At 37.8% G+C, this 26,674-nt stretch overlaps 1 protein-coding gene and 1 pseudogene across 3 annotated transcripts; one reads left to right on the forward strand and one right to left on the reverse strand.

Moving 5' to 3' along the window:
- The first annotated feature begins 3,966 nt into the window (after positions 1 to 3,966).
- LOC149041386 (uncharacterized) lies at positions 3,967 to 5,069 on the forward strand (annotated as a pseudogene).
- Positions 5,070 to 7,671: 2,602 nt separating this feature from the next.
- On the reverse strand, positions 7,672 to 22,184 carry LOC113682498 (pancreatic secretory granule membrane major glycoprotein GP2). 3 transcript variants are annotated; one of them, XM_089181140.1, is made up of 4 exons: positions 21,610 to 22,158; positions 9,940 to 10,056; positions 9,015 to 9,229; positions 7,672 to 8,254 (listed from the first exon to the last, which is right to left on the reverse strand). In XM_089181140.1, exons 1-4 carry the CDS (start codon positions 21,776 to 21,778, stop codon positions 8,111 to 8,113), a joined length of 645 nt encoding a protein of 214 aa, XP_089037266.1. In that variant the 5' UTR covers positions 21,779 to 22,158; the 3' UTR covers positions 7,672 to 8,110. The 3 variants fall into 3 exon arrangements, with proteins under 3 accessions (XP_089037266.1, XP_089037268.1, XP_089037267.1); XM_089181142.1 differs by lacking the exon at positions 21,610 to 22,158 and adding an exon at positions 10,372 to 10,546 and having other exon boundaries at positions 7,897 to 8,254; XM_089181141.1 differs by lacking the exons at positions 7,672 to 8,254; positions 9,015 to 9,229; positions 9,940 to 10,056 and adding exons at positions 19,116 to 19,447; positions 20,250 to 20,464; positions 21,196 to 21,300 and having other exon boundaries at positions 21,610 to 22,184.
- Between the last annotated feature and the right edge of the window lie 4,490 nt (positions 22,185 to 26,674).

A 26,674-nucleotide genomic window follows, 5' to 3' on the forward strand; every position in this document is an offset into this window, starting at 1 on the left:
TTGGTTGGCGAATCTTTATCTTTAACCTCAATTTTTTTACCAACTAGACACAGATACCATACTTTATAAACTCCGGCAGTTTTTGATGATGTTCGTCAGTATCATCCTCTTCAGGTTAGTAACGTAGTAACAAATATTCCTTGTTTGACCTTACTTGTTTGCTTTTTTATTACGCTTTGCCGCGCTCTGCTGTGATGAATGGGCGTTTTCTGTCCCAGATTGTGTTTCCCAGAATGCTTTCCGGCAACACTTCTACCCATCCTCCGGTGAAAAGAAATCAAGATTGCATCAGGATCATACGGGTTTTTGTTCATGTTTTAAAATATTATTTCTTTTAACACTTACCTAAGAGCGAAGATGATGCTTACAAACAGAACTACCCCTCTGATCATAATGAAACGCTTATTAAGAAACACTTTTCAAACTGAAAATTACCGACTTAAATGAAGAGGAGTTCTCTTATGAAACAAGAGTCAGACCAAAACTTTTTAATGCCAGTTAGTGATAAAGATGATGTAAACCTGAATCAAGATGACAACTGGATTAGCTCAATTGGTCAAGCCATGGTCTGATTCAATCAAACTTTTTTTTCCTTTTTTTTTTTTCACACTTCTCTTTTGAATGTCAAAGCAGTTTCGCGAAGTTGTCTACTGAGTACAGTATCTTAAAAAAGTCTCCTTAAAGTAATACAAAAGTGAATCGTGGTTTGATAAAGGGGATAATTATTTCAGATTTAAGCGACGATGATGCAATTACAGTTGTCACAATTTCGGCTCTTATGAGATTTTACCTGTGGTAGAACACTCTACTACTCATGTAGACATTTACTTGTTTTAAATAAGATTATAGAAGGTTATAACAGGTGCATTTTGGTTCTGTAGACTGTGTTACCTGCCACTGATTTGCTTTTCGACCCCTTCACGCTGACAAATTGTCTCAATGTTACCCATTGACACCAAAGTTTAAAGATGTGTTTCAGATGAGCTAAAGCTGTTTTCCCAAACACGGTTGAAAATTGCTCTCTCTATAGAATCTGCTTAAACCTTCTTTTTCGACTTCAAATTGAACACATTGGAAATGAAAAATAGTGACTTCTTGAAACTTATGAAAAATTCAGTTATTCAGTCCTCTGCCTCTGATTATCGTTGAGTTAAACCCGGTTTCACCAAACATGTTTTGCTGGTATGAATAGGGTATGTGATTCTTTTTTCATCATCGGATATTATAACACCAAAATGTTTCGGGTTAACTCAGTACTGTACATCATAGCCAGACGATTAGCAGAAGTGAGATGTGTAGAGATGTTTCTCTTCCATCGGGTGGTTTGAAGAGTCCAGAGACCTTAAAGTGATGTGCTCGTATACTAATGCATTACTGAAGGAAATATTTCAAATTCTTTGTCTTATTTTTACAAAGTGCGACGTAAAATTTCATCATTGAACTCGACCACACCGTTTTTAGTGACAATGAATAACAATCATTTGCCCAAAGTGAAATGAATATTGTTGAATAATCCTCGAGATAAATTCTTCTGTAAATTCGTTTTGTTGTTGAAGCCATCCTGTAAATACAGAAAGCTTTGCTCATATTTTTTTACAATGGTTTGATTACTCGGAGATAAGCAGCCAGTTTCCACAAGTATTTATAAAGCAGCCAAAACTTACTTTTGAAATTTAAAGTGTTACATCAAATTAACCTGGTGGCATCTTTTGTGCTCTTCGGAGTTGAATTTCTCCTATTGCGTTAATCATTTCTTTAGTAATATTATCAAAAAGCGAGGCAGTGGGTTAGACTACCATCATTCTTTATTTCCCTTTTTAATCATTTAATTCCACATTACAAAAAGAACTGTTGTTGCCAGCTGATATCAAGTACTATAAGGCTGATATAAGTATATTTTCTCTTTCCCTGGTAAAATTCTGGTAAATCTGATTGTAAGGTTCAGCCGTACGCCTATGACATGCTTCTTCTAGTCACTGCCACAATAACGGAGGTTGCAATCGAGCGTTTTCACCAGTCTGTAGACAAAGAACGATTCGCAGTTTCGTACTTCAATGTTGGCTTTAAAGAAACAATTTTTGCCAACCCAGTTGAAACAGACTTCTCTAGATACCTAAACCAAAAAACATTGGAATTGAAAAGATAAATAAATGTCTACTCATCACAAATATATTCTTATGTTAGAATTAAGATACATGTTATGCTGTGATATAATCTAGAAAAAAAATTTGCTTAAAAGCCGATTGAAAACACTCAGTTTTTTTTCTCGTGTAAAGTCATAAAGCTTGTGTTCTCACTGGTACGGAAATGTTCCAAGAGGAGCTCTGTTTAGCAGCCCTTTTGTAAAATTTTAGTTTGCCTTTGAAGAAGTTGTGTTTTGCGAACTTTCTTCGGTAAATATCTGTACTTATAACCGTTTTCGCCAACGTGCTATTGGTTAAAATGTGTCGCGTAGTCGAATGAGCCCCGGCTAAACCTGGAGATTATCTGATGATATTCCCCCGGATATATTCTCCAATTTTCAAACATTGCTTTCAATGCCATGAAAGTCGTCCTTTAAAAGTTTATTTAAGCTGGAGAGAGTTTTTCTGTTGTTTCATTAGCGGGGATAAATTTGCTTGTTAACGAATTGGTGGAAAGTCAACATCTGTTTTCAATGTGATCGTTTTGTTACGCGCACAGCAATAAAGGGGGAAAAAAAGAGTGAATAAATGCATTCATTTGGCTTAGAGATGTGTACGTATATATATCCTTCGGCATCATCTGTTATCCGAAGTCCACAGCTTTCCTAAAGCTTTGCTCTTCGAAAGTCATTCGCTTGTCGGAACAAATAATGGCAGAGCTCTTAATTACTTACTTCGTAGTTGCTGTGCATGGAGATATAAACGGTATACACGACCGATAAAACAAGCTGCGTGCGTAAAGGCCTAGTGGTTACAAAAGTAAAACGTCAGACGTTGATTACGTACCTGAAATGATCTTGGTCAATCTTTAAGTATTCAATACTCAAACCTATCACATAAAGAAAAACGAAATGTTAAAATTGACCGAAATCTGTAGTGTACACATCGATTGTGGATTAAAAAGTCAGTCAAAAGTCAAAGATAAAAAAACCATAAATGACAACCTTTGATCCTCGGCTGATCGAAGGAATCCTCCAAAGACTAATTGCCAGCCTCGAGTAAGAAGAACGGTTTTGTTTTGTAAGCGGGCGTTGGCCATGAAACGTTTCAACGTCTGATTGGTTGCTTATGATGTCAAGTCTGCAGTGATAGGTTAAAATGAAAAAGCAAAGTTTTTATTGTACTTACAATTTTTTATTTTTGTAGTTTAATCGTCCAGGTGAGTGTAGTCCTGAGAAGGAATGCTGTTTGTTGTGGTGACTGACGTTTTAATAACCTGAGCGGAATTCCTCATCAGAGCCAAGTGAATAGTTGTTGTCAGTCGAATGATCTAAGCCGACAATAATTAATCTACCAGCCGACAATAATTATTCTACCAGCCGACAAAGGACGAGTTACTGTTGTTATGGAAAAGACTGACTACATCAAAATGGACCCACTAGTTAACGACAAAAGCAACGCCACTACCAGCTCAGGTGCTCAGTACCACAGCCACTGCAACTTTACGGTCTGCCGAAACTACACAAACCTGGTTTCCCGATGCGGCCTATTGTTTCTTTCTGTTCTTCTCCTACATACCAACTGTCCAAGCATCTGACAACAATACTATACCCGCTCACCGACAAATCCAGACTTAAACTACGATCCGCCGAGGACTTTATTAACGTCGCTAAGACTGTACAGATACCTGAGGACTAGAAATTAGTGTCATTCGATGTCATTCGAAATCGCTTTTTACAAGTATTCTACTTCAATTGGCACTACAATGTACTGAGACTGCAATCTGACAATCTACCGACCCTCTACCACTACCGACAGGGGACATTATGGACTCACTAAACCTTTGAAAACGTCAACTTACATTCAGTAAAACGGTAAACACCACAAACAGTTACGCTGTACAGATATGGAGTCTTCAGTTTCTGTTGTAGCAGAAACTGTGATGCAGAACATTGAGGAAAGCGCCCTTTCGACTTGCCGACAAACGATACCGCTTTGATTACGCTGCGTTGACGATACATTCACCGCCGTCCAACACGACGAAATCGACGCATTTCACCACCACCTTCACGGAAAAAACACTGACTTAAAGTTTACCCGAGAGGTCGAAGAAAATGGTAAACTAGCTTCTCTAGACTGCCTGGTAAGCCGCGACGACAAATCATTACGAACAACAGTTTACAAGAAAGCAACATATCCCGACAGATTGCTGGACGAGTCATCCTACAACCCGACATCACACAAAGCCACAATTTTGAGGACTCTAACACGACGAGCGTAACTAGGATGCAACACGACAGACAGCTCATCCGACGAGAACAAGTACCTTCACCGCGTTTCTTCAAAGAACAACTTCAACGAATACTTCGTCCGACGAAACACTTATTACTACTACCGAAGCTAACGACACTGAACGCCACTCCTACTACTACAGCGACTATACCGTATATAATGGGCATATCTGAGAACATCTCGCGAGTCCTACAACCCTTAAATATCCGCTTCGCTCACAAACCCATTACCACACTCCGTCAGTTACTTACTAACGTTAAAGACAAAGACGAACCGAGGAACCGACAGGGAGCAGTTTATACGATCAATTGCTCCGACTGCCACGCCTCCTACCTCGGCGAGACTGGCAGAAAATTCACAATCACACTAACTCAACAGAAGCGAGCGACGAGGAAAGACGATATCAACAGTCACATTGCTAAACATCACCGACTTAAGAACCACACTATTGACTGGGACTCTGCGCATTGCCTAACCTACAGCACCTACTTTTAACGACTGACTCTGGAAAGCTGGTTTACTAACTTAGACCACACTCCCCTTAACAGGAGTAAACCACCACCGGCACCATACAAAAGACTCATTCACGACATTCACATTAAAAACGAACCGAACAGAACGCTTCAACTTTACCAACGGATCGAGACCGACTAATCACGATCAACCTAAGCCGCTTGAGTCTTACAGCCAATAACATCACGGTAAAACTGACCAATCAGTTTATACAATTCGGACTTCGAACATTCGACTGACAACAACTATTCACTTGACGTCAGTCACCACTATTGACAACATTCCTTCTCAGGACTACACTCAAACTACACTATTACATGTTACCCCAGGGTTCAAACCGTTTACTGTATTTCGAGTATTATTTCTAGTTTTCCTAGGGGTTAGCGTCAGTTGTATCTTCAGATATTAAAGTCCTTTACAAAATTGAACAGACATAGGGTTTTATAGCCACACTGCTATCTACGAATATCATATGTCTTCTTAGTTTAGTGGCCTCGAGGGCCGTTTCACATGCAATCGATTCTTAAAGTAGTTAAGTTTACTCCGAGAAAATGCTGATATCACATATATTCCTGTATGTAGACAACTTTGTTTTAAGTCGGCAACATATGAAACTGAATAACTCGGGTGCTGAAAAGTGCGAAGCCGACGCCACAGATCTTCCATTGTTAGATTCTCTCTTTGCTCGTCCTTCTACAGCACAAGCTAGAGCGCCCATGTTGGCCATCTCGCGTGTGTGAAGCGAAAACTTATAAGAGCTACCCGCGTAACTCTTCCCCTTTAAAAAAAAACCAACTAAGCCCTGGTGATTGTAGTACTTCGACACTTTAGTGAATCACTTTAGTGAAACTATGCTTTAAGTATAAAAGCAACTAATTGGAAAACTTTTTTTCAATTTTCGATAAGCTGCCAAGGGTAAAATTATAGAGCTAACTCGTTGTCAACTTTGTCTTAAACAGGAAGATTGCTCTTTTCTGTACTTCTCCTGCATACCAACTGTCCAAGTACCTGACGACAACATGACTACAACCGCTTACCATCAAATCCAGACGTAAACTACAATCCACTGAGGACTTCATTACACCACTAAGACTATATAGATACCTGACGACTACAGACCAATGTCATTTGGTGTGAAATCGCTTCCACTTCAATTGGCGCTACAATGTACTAAGATTGCAATGCGACAATCTACCGACCCTCTACCGCTACTGACAGGGGACATTATGGACTTACTAAACCTTCGACAAACGTCAACTTACTTTCAGTACAACGGTAAACACTACAAACAGTTGCACCGTACAGCTATCTCAAGTTTCTGTTGTAGCGGAAATTATGAGGCAGAACATCTAGAAAGCGCCCTTTCGACTTGCAGACAAACGATACCGTTTTTGGTTACGCTACGTTGACGGTGCATTCACCGCCGTGCGACACGACGAAATCGACGCATTTCACCACCACCTTAACAAACAAAACACTGATATACAGTTTACCAGGGAGGTCGAAGAAAGAGTAAACTACCTTTTCAAGACTGCCTGGTAAGTCGTGACGACAACTCGTATGCAACACGACAGGCAGCTCATTCGACGAGAACAATTACTTTGACCGTGTTTTTTCAAAGAACAACTACAACGAAGACTTCAGCCGATGAAACAGTTACCGACCTACTACTACTACCGAAACTAACGACAACGCAATTCCTACTACTACAGCGACTTTACCAATGCTGTTTATTTTCGTAAAATATCACGACAACCTTCCTTTTGATTTTGTTAAAGTGGCTTTAAATGATTGAATCAAGAAGAGCTACTTAATAAAATTAATAAACTTAATTATGGTAATTTGGTCTGTAATCATACACGTGATTTCAAAATAAAAGAAATATTCTCCTGATATGCTCTTTTCAGATTTCATCAAGTGAATGGGGTAGCTAATTAGTGAGCGTCTAAAAGGACCTCTTGTTGCAGCGTTTAAATCATCCCTGATGAAGGCACTAGACAGGTGTGTCGAAACGTTGGGTCTATGAATTGTAACCTCTCGGTTACATTCAATCAATCTAAAACCAAAGTAGCATCAAACCATGTCTGAATGTCAAAGCAGTTTCGCGTAGTTGTTTCCCGAGTATAGTATCTTAAAAATATCCCCATTTACACCAAAATTTTAAAGATGTGTTTCAGATGTGTTAAAGCTGTTTTGCTAAACGCATTATTTTTCTTACTTTTACAAAGTGCAAATTAAACTTCGGTAATTGAACTTGACCACGCCGTTGTTAGTGACAATGATTAACAATTATTTGCCGAAAGTGAAATGAATATTGTTGAATAATCCTCGAGATAAATTCTTTTGTAAATTCGTTTGTTGTTAAAACCATCCTATAAATACAGAGAGCTTTGCTCATATTTTGTTACAATGGTTTGATTACTCGAAGATAAGCAGCCAGTTTCCACAAGTATTTATATAGCAGCCAAAACTTCATACCTTATTTTTGCAAAGTGTTACACAAAACTTATTGGCATCTTTTGTTCTCTTCCGAGTTGAATTTTTTCTATTGCGTTAATCATTTCTTTGGTAACATTACCTAAACTGGAGGCAGTGGGTTTAGGCTGTTGCCCTGATAAACATAATAAAAGGAATATGTCCTTTTGCTACTCCAAAACGTTTATCACACGAAATAGCAATAAACTTTTGAGTCGCTGATAATGAAAGAACACTCCAATACCCGGTAGTTAACTCTATTGAGCCGTTTTTCAATTGCCGAGTACCTTTATTAAATACTATCTCCAGATAAAAGCATAAACATACCATTTATGTTTACTTTTTTTTTCTACTTTATTTTCACATTATCACTGCAGATGAGCGAAGATGACTGCGAACACCTGAAGCCCTAATTCTGAAAAGACACGTCATTATCACGTTTTGAAATTTAATTAGAAGATTGTCGTGATTCCCGAACACTTTTATTGCACACTTTTTCCGCACATCTACCACCAATAATGAATTCTTTATTTCTCTTTTCAATCATTCAAGTCCACATTACAGAATGAACTTCTGCTACCAGCTGATATCAAGTGCTAAGGCTGATATAAGTATACGTCCCCTTTCCCCTGTAAAGTTCTTGTGTTGGAGTGTAAGGCTCAGCCGTAAGCGTGTGACATGCTTCAGTTTTAATTGCCCATCATCCGTTAGTCACTGCCACAATAACGGAGTTGGCAACCGGGCGATTTCACCAGTTTGTAGACAAAGAACGAGTCACAGTTTCGTACTTCAATGCCGGCTTGCCAGTTACAATTGTTGCCATCCCAGTTGAAACAGACTTGTCTGGATACCTAAACCGAAAAACATTGGAATTGAAAAGATAAATAAATGTCTAGTCACCACAAATATAGTCTTATGATAGAATTAAGATATATGTTACGCTGTGTCATGATTGAAAACAAAAATTTTCATAAAAGCCGATTGAAAACACTCAGGTTTTTTTTTCCCATATAACGTCATAAAGCCTGTGTTCTCACTGGTACAGAAATGTACGAAGTGATATTCCCCCAGTGATATTCCCCCAGTGATATTCCCCCAGTGATATTCCCCCAGTGATATTCCCCCAGTGATATTCTCCCAGTGATATTCCCCCAGTGATATTCCCCCAGTGATATTCTCCAATTTTCAAACATTGCTTTCAATGCAATGAAAGTCTTCCTTTAAAAGTTGATTTTAGTTGGAGAGCGTTCTGCTGTTGTTTCATTAGAAGGAATAAATTTTCTTATTAACCAATTGGTGGAAAATCAACATCTGTTTTCGAAGTGATCGTTTTGTTACGCGCACAGTAATAAAGAAAAAAGAGAAAGAGAGAATAAATGCGTTCATTTGGCTTACAAATGTGCTCGTTTACATATCCTTCGGCATCATCTGTTATCCGAAGTCCACAGCTTTCCTAAAGCTTCGCTCTTCGAAAATAATTTTCTTCTCGGAACAAATAATGTTCGTGGGCAAACACCGGAGAATAATTTCCCGCCAAACGGAGTCTTGAATTCATTCATATGAATTACCCAGAAAAAAATTTTACTGTTGTAAGAAATGTGATCTGTGCACCTTTCCCTCGGCAACAGATGGATGTCGTTCATTCAGCCACCCCGGTGTATGCGTGCCACACGTGTTTTTATTTGGTAGTGACTCTGGCATCTTTGAGCCTGCGGCTCCGGTGAAGCGGTACCACGCTTCTTCAATGTCGTTGTCACATGCTGCATTGCCCATACCGTAGGTATTCTTCCTGTCAGCGCTGTCCAGAACTTTGTAGCCTTCACACTCTTATTTGCAATATGGCAAAAACAGAGCTGAAAAATGTCTGCGCGTGTCCCAAACTCACTTGTCAATACATAGCAACAGTGAACATTTGTTAAAATGGCGGGAATTTTTTTAAAAAAGCGGTGATATCCAATTTTTATGCGTGCTAAAGACCACTCAGCACGCATGTCAACATCATGGAGCCTCAACGTCATTTTGTGAATGAAAACATTTTTTGTGCCCCTGTCAAAGGACTGTTGATAGAAAAATTAAAAGCTTTATCTTGCTACCTGAATTGTTTATACCTGGGCAAAAAACGGCGTCGCTTATCAATCTTTTCCAAAACTTTGCTATATTATCATGATGTCACTATAGTTTTATATTTGAGTCCGCAAAAATCGTGACGAGCGGAGACGTTTATCAGTTTTTCAAGCAAGTTGATTGGACATTTAGACACATATCAACCATGTGTAGGTGGAGAAAAACAATCTAGAATTCGTGGTAACCATCGAGTATTGACTAGAATTTTGTTGGTTAGGGATAGATATGCCTCTATGTGATGACCTGCGATGGCTCAAATTGCTGAAAATGGGGAGGGAGAAGACCAACGGAACCTGCTTTAGGCCAATTGTTCTTCTGGGTAATTTAAGATAGCAAAAAACTTAAATATAAAAATATAAAAAGACAAACATGGTTTGAGGTATTGACTTGAAGAAAATGTTCCGAAATGTACCTGGAGCCAGTGGAGGGGGGTTTGTTGGGGGGTTTGTCGGCGGTTCTTTCTTCAGCTCTTCAATCTCTCCCTCTACAGCAGTGAGCCGCTCTTTTAGTTCAGAGATCATCGAGCAAGCTGAAAATAAATTACGACAATGATCCATGAATCGCTTTAGTGAAGTTACGCTTTAAATGTAGGAGCAACTAAATGGAAAACTTATTTTCTATTTTCAATAAGCCGCCGAGAAGTAAAATTACACTACTAATTCGTTGTCAATTTTGTCCTTATTAGGAAGAACAGGTTTTTTTTTACCTAATTTTATTTCTAAATCTGTGTTGTCGTGAAAAGCCTAAAGAAAACCATCTTAGTCGCAATTTCTTTCAGAGGGTTTTTTTTTTCAAATACAGAGGGTCACAAGTTTATTACTAGGTATTCATTGTTAAATTTTACCTTCTTTGCATTCTCCTAGTTCCTCCATGCTCTCCTCCAGTTCCCTTTACCCTGTTCGATAGTTTCGAAAATTTTCCTCCTCCTTTCCCTCCAAGTACAGGTTTTGCCTCTTCCATCAGAGTAACCAACAACAGGCAAACCAGAAATGCAGATGTTAGTCGGGTAGACATTTTCGCTGGGTAAATTTAAGATAAAAACACAGTTTACCCGGTATTGTCTTCCGCACTCACAGAAAATTTGGTGGGGTGCCTCACACTATTTTGACAGTTTAGTGACGTTGGAAAACACGTTATTTACCAATTTTATTTTTCATTACTTGCTTTGCTGGGGGTAAGAAATAGGACAATACTTTTAACTCACTGGGAGCCTCTAACCGCCCAGGCCATTCTCAGATCTTGCAATCGATTTTGTGGCTGACTGGATCTCATCCTCTCTCTCTTTGAGTTTTTAAGCCTTTTTTTTTATTTTTCATTATTATTTTTTTTTTTTTTAAAGGATCCTTACTTTTTCTTTTTTAACTTTTTTCCGAACTTGATACTCATGTCCGTGGACTTATACAGATTTATAAGAGGCTATTGGGGACTATGTGGGTAAATAAGCCACTTAAAGATATATGTGTTATTCCCCAGCCTACGGCCTCGGGCGGTACTCACGACCTCAGGCACAGTTTTTCCCAACACGGACCGAGTTAGGCTAGTGAAAGACATCTTTATTTTTTTTTCCTGAAAACTGACGAAATTCATTCCAAAGGAACCCCAATGATTTAGGGCTGTGATTACAGCAAGATCTTCCGTAAACTGAACAATTTTTGAGCGAGTAAATGGTAGTTAAAATAGAGGTCATGCAAATTAAAGAGAGAGGCTTCACCGAAACATTTTTCATTTGCGTAACGATAAAGGTGATTTAAAAGGTTTCCAAACAAACTTTGACACATTATTTTTACAACTATATGTCACAATCTGACACCTGTCAATTAGAGAGCGCGTAAGAAAAAACAAACCGCAAGTACACTTTTGTAAAAACAACGGAACTAGTTTGGCAAGGATTGTGGCAGCAATGTTTTCTTCAATCTTACGGAAAGTATTATTCAGTCTCATCGACGATTAATGTACGAATATTTACCTCTGTTCAGTAAGTAAATGGCAAGGAAGGTAGTCGTAAGTAAATTCAAATTTTTCATTTTGACGTTGTGAGTGTTTGCTCGTTTGTTTGCTGCAATGGCGTGTGTAAATCTGGTCTTTCCTCCACAAAAACTAAATTCGAATGAGACACTTCAACTAGAAACAAGGGGATTTAATGCGGCCTTTTCTTATTGAATTCCTGCATTTTCTGTTGTGCAATTTACGGTACAAATATCCAGGTTGAACGCCGGGACTTGGAAAGACTCACCGAAGACTTCTTCGTAGCTAGTAGAACTGAAAATTTCGCTCGCCCTTTCACTACGAACAAATTGTTTGAGAGAATTCAGATATTAAATGAATGAAAGTTCCATCGATCAATTCAATTGTAAAAAAATACCTCACTTTTTAACTTTCTAGGTACTTCAGTTTTGTGAAGGATTAAAATTAATTACAGACTGTTTTTAGGCCGCTTGCCAACCAATTTAATGACATTGGTACTAATACAAATTTAATTTGAAACCAATATTTCTCTGTCAACCAAAGTGATTTGAGAGGGAGAAAAGAGAGGATTAATAAGTTATTTACCAGCTTGAAGCAGTGACCGACGTCTTTGCTTAAAAATACTGCCCAGCCGGAGAAACGACATATATTTATGAAAAATGGCACCAAAAATGGGGATGTACTCGGCGACTCACGAAAGCGTTACTGTTGCCCATGGGCAGAGATAGGAAAATACGGACCGCACTAAGAACCAATTAGATTGCAGGATTCGTTACTGTACCCTCTGAAAAAAAAAATAAAAGAATGTATTTTTTCGCGATGATCATCTGTTTCAGTATGAATTTCGGGATACAAATGTATTTGTTGATACCTGATCGTCACGCGTAGCATTCAATCAATTTTGCTCGGGACGCTGTCTGAGAACGTGTATGCATGCATCTTGGTGTTTTAAAAGCAGCACAATTTAAAGCAATGCTGATAGTAGTTATCCCCGCTCGTTTATCCTTGCAGTAATGAGCAGAACAGTAAATTCGCCTTGGTGATTTCATTCTTTAGAATTTTCCTCTTTGTTTTAATTTTAAAATTTGGCATGTTGGCGCTGTATAGAGCAAAGACTTCACAGTGGGGATTGCTAAATAATAGTCTTGTTCGTAACGGTTCATTGTTTGTAAGTATCATGCTTGTGAGAAGTGAAACTATTCCTTAGTAACTTTTTAAATTAGTCGTATTTCATTTGAATGATAAGCAAAAACAAGGGAGGATTATTTTGATGTTTGAACTTAAAAATGTTTAAGATCAGTATCAAGGTTGTGTTTTTTGTAGAAATTCATGGAGCATCCTCGTCAATTTAAATTCATTCACCTTTTACTGTGGGAAATTTTGGAATTATTCATGGTGCAAGAGAAAATTATGGAACCAATTATTTTTTTGTTAGTATGGTATTATTATATGTGCGCAACGGGTGAGCATCAGCCAAAGACTTTTAGATGAAAACCGTGACCTCGGCCGACGAGCACTATTGAAGGAATTTTTTTTCTTTAAAAGGAGTGTACTTCTGAGTTATATAGCTATTCCATGAAAAAAGAGAGTAAACAGTTGCGTCAAAGCTGATGGTCATTTAGGAAGAAAATACTCGTCAATTTCATTGCTCTATTCCATCTAATCAAACACACTATGGAATGTAAAAGAAAAAGAAAAAAGGCGAAATATTTAGAATTCACTGTTTTAACTCTTTTTTTTTTTCAATTTTCAACTTTCAGAGTAACTGTGGACTGAAAAAGCCAAATCACATGGCAAACTGACATGACCTAAACTGATCGTGGAGTGCTTTGCATTTAAACTGAAAATAGAAATCGTTCGTAATATGGCAGAGATCTTAATTACTTACTTCGTAGTTGCTGTGCATGAAGATATAAACGGTATACGCGACCGATAAAACAACCAGCGTACGCAAAAAACCTGCCTATGCGTATACATACCCGAAATGATCTTGGCCAATCTGTTAGTCTTCAATACTCAAACCTATCACATAAAGAGAGACGAGATGTTAAAATTGACCGAAATCTGCAGCGTTACACATTGATTGTGGATTAAAAAGTCAGTTAATAAGAGAAAAAGATCATAAATGACAACCTCTGGTCCTCGGCTGATCGAAGGTCCTTCAAAGAAAAATTGCCAGCCTCGAATAAAGAGAACGTTTTGTTTTGTAAGCGGGCGTTGGCCATGAAACGTTTCATAGTCTAATTGGTTGCTTATGATGTCAAGACTGCAGTGATAGGGTAGCATGAAATAACAAATTTTGTATTTAAAATGAAACAATAAAAACTCAGTGTACAAGAGATTACATTTTGTAATCTCTTAGTGTGTAATATCGTTTCATGATTTTCGCGGTTTCCTTCTTTGTGCATGTTTTGGAAGTATTATTTTGCTTCCTATTATGGTGGAAACCAATTCAAATTTACGGTATTGGTTTAGCCTAAAATCAGATTTGTTATCAATGTATATTTTCAACTAAAAAAATATAATTTTCCAAATTTGATGATATCTTAGCGCCCCAATGGCGTATTTTATTAGTAAAACCTTTTATTTTCGTTTCTATTGTGGATTTCATAATAGATTATTCATCGAAACTTGATATTTTCAAAAATTGCACCACGAGCATTATTTCTAGTGCTTTTAGGGGTCAGCGTCGGTTGTATCTTCAGATAAATTCATTTACGAAATTGAACAGACATAGGGTATTATAGTCACACTGCTATCTACGAATATCACATATCTTCTTAGTTTAGTGGCCTCGAGGGCCGTTTTGCATGCAATCGATTCTTAAAGTAGTTAAGGTTACTCCAAGAAAATGCGGCGAAAGGTTGCAACTTGCTCAATAGTGAGCAGTATCACATATATTCCTGTATGTAGGCAATTTTGTTTTAAGTCAGCAACATATGAAGCTACTGAGTAACTCGGGTGCTGAATAGTGCGAAGCCGACGCCGCAGATCTTCCATTGTTAGATTCTCTCTTGGCCCGTCCTTCTAATGCACAAGCTAGGGCACGCATGTAGGCCATCTCACGTGTGGCAAGCGAATACTGATAAGCGCAACCCGCGTAACTCTTTCAACTTTTGGAATGCTGCGCGACCTTTACAACTGCTTTTGTCTCGTATTTGGGTCAGTTTGTCCACGTACTCACCCATGGTCTTCAGGTTTTCGAACGGGCATCCATCTTTGAAAGCGGGGCAGTTTGAAACACACTTCACTGGTGAAGCATTGTGTATTTCTATGCCTTACAGAATCGATGCCTTGATAACTGCAATACCACGCTGGGTTCCATGCAATTCCATTAAGCCACTTGTTGCAATATCACCACTGACCAGGTACTTACTACGAGGGAAGAAAACCTTGTTGTTTGTGAAACCTGCAACGTGTTTAACGATGGCCTGAATAGCAGATGTGTGAATCTCCGGGTTGTTTCACGTTGGTCGTTCCAGCAGGTACGTTATCTGATCCTGTCAGATAGTTTGGAGCTGGAAGAACGAGGAGAAGGGAAGTCGTTAACAAAGATCCTTCTAACTTCAAAAATTCACCATATGGTTGCCAAGTGATTCGATGGTGTCAGGCAGAGCTGAATGACGAAAAGCTACGTCGCAGGTATGCGATCAATAACGCGGGCTCAAGCGCTCGAGATTCAAGATTCAGCGAAGTTTGCGGAGAAAAAAGGGGCTAGCATTTAAAACCCAGGAATTTTTTTGTCGTTGAAGGAATTTTCCTATTTCCGGTGTTTTTAAGGAGAAATGAATTTTTGAAATTTTTAGGGGGTGTACAAAGATTTTGGAGGTTGTTCTGTAAAAGGAAAGCAACGGGGGAAGCAAACGCCTACAAGCAACAGAATGGAAAATCAAGCATGCAACCAACTCAAAATCCGTTTTCCTCGTCGAAGTCTTGCGTATGCACAGACGTCATTCAGCTCTGTCATCTTGTCATTGATTGACCGTCAATGCATGCAATCGTGTTACTCCAACACAGCGGTCCATCGTCAGGCATGCTCAGAGAGATCAATTTTGGCCGACCGCGCGACAATTTCCAGCGCAAAATTTTGCAGGAAAATGTAAAAGACAACCGCTGTTATGGAATACTTATGTGGATCCGCAAAGGAAAACAAACGTTGGGAAATGAAGAATTTGAGACTTTTCCTGTTCATTCACCATTTTGTTTTGAATTTTAAAAACACCGTGACCACCTAATTTACGCAGAGCTTCTTTGGCCTGAAAGTAATCAATCAAGTGGCCTCGTTTCAATGTTCTCACAAACGCAAACGTCTGACTGCTGCGTTAATCACTTTGCATCTCCGGAAATGTATCCTTTCCTCGAAAACCGCATAGAGAATTTACTGTTGACTCATCCTTATTAGCAATAGGCAGTAATAAGCTCTAGTGGTTACGGGTGACCCTTTTCACTCGCGACTCATTGGAAAGGTCCGTGCACCGACCATCATCGCACCAAATAGCGAAGCTAGTAATACAATCGACGCACAACACTATCCACGATCAATCAATGACATTTAGTCGGACCGCAAGTGCCTGCCCAATCGAGCTGGAAATACAATACAAAATGATTCCGCTTTTTTCGCGGCGAATAAATGAAGACTTTTAGAAAACGGAGAAATACCGTATTTACCCGTGTATAATGCGCTCCTGTGTATAATATGCACCCTAATTTTTGACCTTTTTTTTCCGAAAAAAAAGATTTCATGACAAATACCAAGAATTAAAACTTTCATTTTTTCACTTAATTAACAAGAGCTGGGAATTCATCAATAATATGTTTACAACAATTTCTAACTAGTTGCTACTACAAATATCGAACGCACCGAGCACCTATTTACAAGCTTTTCTATTCAGTAACAGTCAAACGTTTTATAAATGTTGTAACTTGAAGTCCTTACTAATATACCTAAATTCACAACTTGAATTATTATCATAACAGCCGTTCATAAACATTATTTCTACTCACAGTACTGCTGGTAGCTTGAATATAATTACTGCATTACAATTGCGTGATTTAAGTAAAATGTTCAGTGTCTTTAAACCGACTCACAGTCCGATTCGAATAGGTTTTCGATGACTGAATCCTCAAGTTCATCAGTGATCTCAGTTGAATTGTAAACCAATTCATCTTGTGATCCATTCGAATTGTTTGTGATCCCACACTTCAGAGAGAGGCAGCGATCATTTCTGATGGAATGCCTTCCTACGCTTGTGAAATATACGAACAGATCAGTTCCTCCGAAGCCTTTTTTTGTCGTCCAGTAAGTTCGCGAATTCCATCAGCCATCCACTCCTTTCGGACTCCATCTCTAAATGGTTTGTTCAAAGATACATCGAGCGACTGGAGAAGGGAAGTTCGCGTTTGAAGGAAGTGTTCACAGTATCTGTCATGTGAGCTTCGAGTCGTAAACAAGCAAGCTCTTTCTCCTCCCCAGGCCACCGATCCGTGCACTTTTACTTTCTTTGTTGCGTTTTAAACGTGTGCAAATTAGGACGTGCTTGACAAACAATAGAATCCGTGTATAGTACGCACCGCGATTTTGATGCTTGTTTTTATGGAAAAAAAAGTGCGCATTATACACGGGTAAATACGGTACCTCAGAAATGAATAACGACAAAGAGTACCTGCTCAGTTTGTTTGGAGTTCACTTCATCTTATGCACAGCATTTCATGAAACGCTATTTTATTTTCAAAATTATTCAAACTTTTACGAAAGTAGCTTTAGATTTCCTTTTCTCGTGTCACAAAATTTTAGCACTTTTGGTCATCAAAAGACCAAGTTTTTTGAACCGGATGACAATCTTTCTAATAACCTAGAATTCCGTTGGAAACATATGCAGTAAAAGAAAGTAAAATGCATGCTATTTCAGTTGGCATGTAAGCATAAAAAAAGAATGAATGATCGACTTCTCTCCGGGCCAAATTATTGGTTGGCAAATCTTCATCTTTTACCTTCATTTTTACCAACTTCAGACACAAATTCTGTACTTCTGTTCTGTACCGGCAGTTTTTGATGATGTTCGTATTATTCTCTTCAGGTTAGTAACGTAGTAACAAAACATTCCCTGTTTGACCTTACTTGTTTACTTTTTTACCACGCTTTGCCGCGCTTTATTGTGATGAATAGGCGTTTTCTGTCCCATGTTCTGTTTCTCAGAATGCTTTCCGGCAACGCTGCTACCCATCCTCAGGTGAAAAGAAATCAAGATTTTGTCAGGATCATACGGGTTTTGTTCATGTTTTAAGAAATTATTTCTTTTAACACTTACCTACTATTGAAGATGATGCTCACAAACACAACTACCCCTCTGATCATGTTCAAACGCTTATTAAGAAACACTTTTCAAAAACTCGCTGTGTCTAATGAAGAGGAGTTCTCTTATGAAGCAAGAGTCAAAACAAAACTTTTTAATGCCAGCCACTGAGATAAAGATGATGTAAACCTGAATCAAGATGACAACTGGATTAGCTCAGTTGGTCAAGCCATGATCTTATTCGATTAAACTGGGTTTTTTCCACACTTCTCTAATTAATGTCATAGAAGTTTCGCGAAGTTGTCTACTGAGTAAGTAACAATATATTAAGTAATGGTAGTTTGATAAAGGGGATGATTCTTTAAGTTGCAAATTTATGCGACGATGATGCGGCTCTTAAGATAGAACGCTCTACTTCTCATTTAGACATTTATCTGTTTTAAATAAGATTACAGAAGGTTATAACAGGTGCATTTTGGTTCTGTAGTGTTACTGTGTTACCTGCCACTGATTTGCTTTTCGACCACTTCATGCGAACAAATTGTAGTTACCACATTGACACCAAAGTTTAAAGATGTGTTAAAACTGTTTTGCTAAGCACGTTTGGAGATTGTTCTCTCCATAGAATCTGCTTAACCTTCTTTTTCGACTTCAAATTGAAAACATTGGAACTAAAAAATAGTGACTTCTTGAAACCTATGAAAAAATTCAGTTATTTAGTCCTCTGTCTCTGATTTTCATTGAGTTAAACCCGGTTTTTACTACACATGTTTTGCTGGTATGAATAGGGTATGTGCTTCTTTTGTTATCGGATGTTAGAGCACCAAAATGTTTCAAGTGTAATAGCTACGATGTACTTTACATCATAGCTAAACGATTAGCAGAAGTAAGATATGTATAGATATTTCAATTCTATCGGGTCGCAATTTCACTCCCTTCCACTGACTGAGGGCCTGAAAAAGGCTATGAAAGGAAGATATTCTTTTACTACTCGTAAATAAAACCTTTATCACACTAAATAGCAATAAACTTTTGAGTCGCTGATAATGAAAGAACACCCCAATACCCGGTAGTTACTCTATTAAGCCGTTTTACAATTGCCGAGTACCTATGTTAAAATACTACCTCCAGATAAAAGCCTAAACATACCATCTATATTTCCTTTTTTTAGCTTTTCTTTTTTTTGCATCATCACCCCAGTTGAGCGATTATGACTGCGAACATCTGAAGCCCTAATTCTTAAAAGACACCTCAACATCCCGTTTTGAAACTAAATTAACTATTGTCGTTATTCCCGAACACTTTTATTGCACACTTTTTCCGCACATCTACCACCAATAATGAATTCTTTATTTCCCTTTTTAATAATTCAAGTCTACATTACAGAAAGAACTTATGCTACCAGCTGATATTAAGTACTAAGGCTAAGGCCTTTCCCCTGTAAAGTTTTAGTAAATCTGATTGTAAGGTTCAGCGGTAAACGTGTGACGTGCTTCAGTTTTAATTACCCATCATCCTTTAGTCACTGCCACAATAACGGAGAGTGCAAGTGGGCGTTTTCACCAGTTTGTAGACAAAGAAAGAGTCGTAGTTTCGTACTTTAATGCTGGTATCCTATTTACAATTGTTGCCATCCCAGTTGAAACAAACTTGTCTGGATACCTAAACCAAAAAATTTTGGAATTAAAAAGAAAAATAAATGTCTAGTCACCACAAATATAATCTTATGTTAAAATCTGGCTGTGTCACAGAAGCGGATTGAAAACACTCAAGTTTTTTTTCTCGTATAACGTCATAAAGCCTGTGCCCTCACTGGTACAGAAATGTACAAAGAGAAGCTCTGTTTAGGAGCCCTGTTGTAAAATTTTATTTTTTCCTTTGAAGAAGTTGTGTGTTGCAAACTTTTTTCGGTAAATATCTGTACTTACAAACGTTTTTGCCAAAACGCGATTGGTTAAAATGTGTCGCGTGGTCGAATATGCCCTGGCTAAACCTGGAGATTATCTGGTTATATTCCTCCAGTGATATTCTCCAATTTTCAAACATTGCTTACAATGCGATGAAAGTCTTCTTTTAAAAGTTGATTTTAGCAGGAAAACGTTCTGCTATTGTTTCGTTAGAAGGGATAAATTTGTTTGTTAATGAAGTCGCGCTGGAAAGTCAACATCTGTTTCCGATGTGATCGTTTTGTTCCGCGCACAGCAATAAAGAAAAAAGAGAAAGAGAGAATAAATGCATTCTTTAGACTTAGAAATGTGCAGGTATATATGTTATTTGGCATCATCTGTTATCCGAAGTCCACAGCTTTCCTAATACTTCGCTCTTCGCAATCATTCGCTTCTCGGAACAAGTAATGTCCATGGGTAAATTTTCGAGAATAAATTCGCGCCAAACGGAGGCTAATGTTTGTTTCTATGAATTACCCAGAAAAAAAAAGTAATTTTTGTAAGAGTGATCAGTGCACCTTTCCCTCGGCAACAGACGGATGTCGTCCATTCAGCCACCCCGGTGCATCCGTGCCACACGTGTTTTTATTTGGTGGTGACTCTGGCATCTTTGAGCCTGCGGCTCCGGTGAAGCGGTACCACGCTTCTTCTATTTCGTCGTCACATGCTTCATTGCCCATACCGTAGGTATTCTTCCTGTCAGCGCTGTCCAGAACTTTGTAGCCTTCACACTCTAATTTGCAATATGGCAAAAACAGAGCTGAAAAATGTCTGCGCGTGTCCCAAACTCACTTGTCAATACATAGCAACAGTGTACATTTATTAAAATGGCGGAATTTTTTTTAAAGAAGCGGTTTTATCCACTTTTTAGTTAAAACACCGAAGACCATTCAGCACGCATGCCAACATCATGGAGGCTCAGCGTACACAAGATGAATTCATTTTTGTGAATGAAAGAATTTTTTGTGCCCCTGTCAAAGGACTGTTGGTAGAGAAACTAAAAGCTTAATTTTGCTATTTGAATAATTTAAACCTTGGCAAAAAACGGCATTGCTTATCAATTTTTTCCAAAATTTTGCCATGTTATCATGATGTCACTATGGTTTTATATTTGAGTCTGCAACAATTCGTGACGAGCGGAGACGTTTTCAGTTTTTCAAGCAAGTTGATTGGACATTTAGGCACATATCAATCATGTCTAGGTGGAGAAAAACAATCTGGAATTCGTGGTAACCGTCGAGCATTGACTAGAATTTTGTTGGTTAGGGATGGAGATGCCTCTGTGAGGATTTGCGATGACCTGCGATGGCTCAAATTGATAAAAATGGGGAGGGAGAAGACCAGCGGAACATGCCTTGGGCCAATAGTTGTTCTAGGTAATTTAAGATAGCCAAAAATATAAATAGAAAAATAAAAAAAGACAAACATGGTCTGAGAAAATGTATGAATCTATTAGAAATGTACCTGGAGCCAGTGGAGGGGGGTTTGTTGGCGGTTCTTTCTTCAGCTCTTCAATCTCACCCTCTACAGCAGTGAGCCGCTCTTTCAGTTCAAAGATCATCGAGCAAGCTGAAAATAAATTACGACAATGGTCCATGAATCGCTTTAGTGAAGCTATGCTTTAAATATAAGAGCAACGGAATGGAAAACTTGTTTTCAGTTTTCAATAAGCTGCCGAGAGGTAAAATTATACAGCTAATTCGTTGTCAACTTTGTCCTAATTAGGGAGAACAGTTTTTTTTATCTAATTTTATTTCTAAATCTGCGTTGTCGTGAAAACGTAAAGAAAACCATCTTAGTTGCCATTTCTTTAAGAGTGTTTTTTTTAACTACAGCGGGTTACAAGTTTATTATTAGGTATTCATTGTTAAATTTTACCCTCTTTGCATTCTCCTAGTTCCTCCATGCTCTCCTCCAGTTCCTTCACCCTGTTCGAGAGCTTCTTAAATTTTCCTCCTCCTTTCCCTCCAAGCACAGGTTTTACCTCTTCCATCAGAGTAACCAACAACAGGCAAACCAGAAATGTAGATATTCGTCGGGTAGACATTTCCGCTGGGTAAATGAAGGTAAAAATGCAGCTTACTCGTTACTGTCTTCCGCACTCACAGAAAAATTGATACGGTTGAAAAACACGTTATTCACCAATTTTATAACAATACCTCTAACCCCCTAAGAACTTTTATCCGCCTGTGTTATTCCGCCTGTGTTGCAGTTGATTTTGTCGCTGACTGGATCTCATCCTCTCTCTTTGAGCTTTTCAGCCTTTTTTTTTATTTTTTATTTTTAAAGGATCCTTACTCTTTTTTTATTTTCTATTTTTTAATTTTTTTTAACTTTTTCCCGAACTTTATACTCATGTACGTGGACTCAAAACAGAGTTATATGAGGCTAGTGGGGATTATGCGGGTAAAAAAGCCACTTAAAGATAGGAATGTGTTTTCGGGATGATCATCAGTATTCACAATAAGGATTCTTGGCTAAATAATAGTAATGGGTCATTTTTTGTAATTAAGTATTATGCTTCTGAGAAGAAAGTACTCCTTAATAACTTTTTAAATAGGTCGTATTTCATTTGAATGGTAAGCAAAAACAAGGGAGGATTATTTTGATGTTTGAACTTAAAGATGTTTAAGAAGAGTATCAAGGTTGTGTTTTTTGTAGAAATTCATGGAGCATCCTCGCCAATTTAAATTCATTGGCTTTTTACTGTGTAAAATTATGGAATTATGCATGGTGCACGAAAAAGTAATGGAACCAATTATTTTTTGTTAGTATGGTATGATTATATGAGCGCAACGGGTGAACATCAGCTAAAGACTTTTAGATAAAAACCTCGACCGTCGAGCGCTATTGAAGGAATTTTTCTTCTTTAAAACAAGAGTACTTCTGAGTTATATAGTTATTCCTCTCTGAACGTGTAGTGCTTTGCGTTCCTACTGAAAATAGAAATCCTTCGGAGTATGGCGGAGCTCTTAATTACTTACTTCGTAGTTGCTGTGCATGGAGATATAAACGATATACACGACGGATAAAACAACCTGCGTGTGTAAAGGCCTAATGGTTACAAAAGTAAAACGTCAGACGTTGATTACTTACCTAAAATGATCTTGGTCAATCTGTTAGTATTCAGTACTCAAACCTATCACAAAATGAAAGACGAAATGTTAAAATTGACCGAAATCTGTAGTGCTACACATTGATTGTGGACTAAAAAGTCATTTAAAAAGAGGAGACAACCTCTGGTCCTCGGCTGATCGAAGGAATCCTCCAAAGACAAATTGCCAGCCTCCAGAAAAGTGACGGTTTTGTTTTGTAAGCGGGCGTTGGCCATGAAACGTTTCATCGTCTTATTGGTTGCTTATGATGTCAAGACTGCAGTGATAGGGTAAAATGAAAAAGCAAAGTTTTTATTGTACTTACAAACAAACAATAAAAACTGTTCAACTCGACACCTCTTTTTCTTAGATGTGACTTTAGGTGTAAACATATAGTACTTTTCATCCTCCGCACTGAATTCATAATCAAAAAAATTAAACGAATAGCACGTAGCTCTCTTGGAGGCGGTACCTTGGGTACGCCCTTTCTTCTCCGAATTTCCTGTTTATTTTGTCGTTATGTAACAGTCTTCCAGAACTATATTCTCTTAGGATATCTCCTCGACTATGATATCAATTCTGTTAATAAGTTTATTATAATTTTTATATCGACAATCTTGTTTTTTTTTGCCTGAACTTGACCGTAAGACTAAGAAATTCAAGGTAGAAAATCATTTTGTAAAGCGTAAACATCTCGAAGGTAATATGTGAACTCCGCTCTGCGTAGCTCAACGTGATTCGCAAGTTAAGTGCAAAGTTTTTAGTTATATCATTACTATAGGTAGCAGACAACAATTATTCTACCAGGTGACAATAGTTAATCTACAAGCCGACAACAGTTATTCTACCAGCTGACAATAGTTAATCTACCAGCCCACAATAGTTAATCAATCAGCCGACAATAGTTAATCTACTACTATAACAAATAGTTGGAATGCAAAGCACTACACGACTAGAGAGGAATAGCCATATAACTCAGAGTTAAGACTCAGAACATTCGACAACAACAATTCATTTGACTCTGATGATGACTTTCCCTCAGGTTGTCAAAACGTCAATCGTTACTACCGACAAAATTCCTTCTCAGGACTACAATCACCCGGACGATCAAACCACACTATTACAATGATGCCCTTGTTGAAATTTTTTGAAAATATCAAGTGTCAATGAATAATCTGTTATGTAATCCACAATAAATAAGAACATAAAAGCTTTTGCTAATAAAATACGCCGCTGAGGCTTCAGGACATCATCAAATTTGGAAGTGTCTATTTTTTGAGTTGAAAATACACATTCATTCATTAGGCTAAACCAGTACCGTAATTTGAATTGGTTTCCACCATAATGGGGAGCAAAAAAATATTTTCAAATAATTGAACAAACATGGAAACACTGCAAAAATCATTAAACGATATTAGTAGTTTATAACATCAAGAGGTTATAAACTACTATCTCTTGTACATTGAATTTTGTTAGAAGTTACTTTCTAACATATGTTGTTCAGTTGAAGTTTTCTTTATTCTTCTCTTTCTTACGTACAACTAATTACCTCGGGACTAGCTCAGATCTCTCTAGGAAAGTGTGGGTCACCGCTTATAAAGGTGACGCTTACTGAGCTGTCAATCTCTACCTTCCTCAAGCTTTTGCACTTAACTTGCGAATCACGTTGAGCTACGCAGAGCGGAGTTCACATATTACCTTCGAGATGTTTACGCTTTAAAAAATGATTTTCTACCTTGAATTTCTTAGTCTTACGGTCAAGTTCAGGCAAAAAAAAAAAACAAGATTGTCGATATAAAAATTATAATAAACTTATTAACAGAATTAATATCATAGTCGAGAGAATATAGTTCTGGAAGACTGTTTAATTTAAAAAATTAAAATTTACTTGTTCCGAGAAGCGAATGATTGCGAAGAGCGAAGTATTAGGAAAGCTGTGGACTTCGGATAACAGATGATGCCAAATAACATATATACCTGCACATTTCTAAGTCTAATGAATGCATTTATTCTCTCTTTCTCTTTTTTCTTTATTGCTGTGCGTGCAGCAAAACGATCACATCGGAAACAGATGTTGACTTTCCAGCGCGACTTCATTAACAAACAAATTTATCCCTTCTAACGAAACAATAGCAGAACGTTTTCCTGCTAAAATCAACTTTTAAAAGAAGACTTTCATCGCATTGTAAGCAATGTTTGAAAATTGGAGAATATCACTGGAGGAATATAACCAGATAATCTCCAGGTTTAGCCAGGGCATATTCGACCACGCGACACATTTTAACCAATCGCGTTTTGGCAAAAACGTTTGTAAGTACAGATATTTACCGAAAAAAGTTTGCAACACACAACTTCTTCAAAGGAAAAAATAAAATTTTACAACAGGGCTCCTAAACAGAGCTTCTCTTTGTACATTTCTGTACCAGTGAGGGCACAGGCTTTATGACGTTATACGAGAAAAAAAACTTGAGTGTTTTCAATCCGCTTCTGTGACACAGCCAGATTTTAACATAAGATTATATTTGTGGTGACTAGACATTTATTTTTCTTTTTAATTCCAAAATTTTTTGGTTTAGGTATCCAGACAAGTTTGTTTCAACTGGGATGGCAACAATTGTAAATAGGATACCAGCATTGAAGTACGAAACTGTGACTCGTTCTTTATCTACAAACTGGTGAAAACGCCCGAATGCAAACTCCGTTATTGTGGCAGTGACTAAAGGATGATGGGTAATTAAAACTGAAGCACGTCACACGTTTACCGCTGAACCTTACAATCAGATTTACTAAAACTTTACAGGGGAAAGGCCTTAGCCTTAGTACTTAATATCAGCTGGTAGCATAAGTTCTTTCTGTAATGTAGACTTGAATTATTAAAAAGGGAAATAAAGAATTCATTATTGGTGGTAGATGTGCGGAAAAAGTGTGCAATCAAAGTGTTCGGAAATAACGACAATAGTTAATTTAGTTTCAAAACGGGATGTTGAGGTGTCTTTTAAGAATTAGGGCTTCAGATGTTCGCAGTCATAATCGCTCAACTGGGGTGATGATGCAAAAAAAAGAAAAGCTGAAAAAAGGAAATATAGATGGTATGTTTAGGCTTTTATCTGGAGGTAGTATTTTAACATAGGTACTCGGCAATTGTAAAACGGCTTAATAGAGTAACTACCGGGTATTGGGGTGTTCTTTCATTATCAGCGACTCAAAAGTTTATTGCTATTTAGTGTGATAAAGGTTTTATTTACGAGTAGTAAAAGAACATCTTCCTTTCATAGCCTTTTTCAGGCCCTCAGTCAGTGGAAGGGAGTGAAATTGCCGGCGAACGACGAACGGCGGATGTGTTTATCAGGGAAACAGCCTAACCCCACTGCCTCGCGTTTTGATAATATCACCAAAGAATTGATTAACGCAATAGGAGAAAATTCAACTCCGAAGAGCACAAAAGATGCCACTAAGTTTGGTGAGCAAAACTTTCTTCATCTACAGAATGGTTTCAACAACAAAACGAAATTACAAAAGAATTTATCTTGAGGATTTTTCAACAATATTCATTTCGATTTCGGCAAATAATTCATTGTTAGTTATTAGTTAGTCATTGTCATTAACAACGGTGCGGTCGAGTTGAATGATCAAAGTTTAAGTTGCACTTTGTACAAATAACACAAAGAGTTTAAAATAATTCTTTTAGCAATTCATTGTTATACGGGCACATCATTTTAAGGTCTCTGGACTCTTCAAACGACCCGATAGAATTGAAATATCTATACATATCTTACTTCTGCTAATCGTTTAGCTATGATGTAAAGTACATCGTAGCTATTACACTTGAAACATTTTGGTGCTCTAAC

Source organism: Pocillopora damicornis, chromosome 8 (genome assembly GCF_964200805.1).
Source record: "Pocillopora damicornis chromosome 8, jaPocDami1.2, whole genome shotgun sequence".
Classification (NCBI taxonomy): Eukaryota; Metazoa; Cnidaria; class Anthozoa; order Scleractinia; family Pocilloporidae; genus Pocillopora; species Pocillopora damicornis.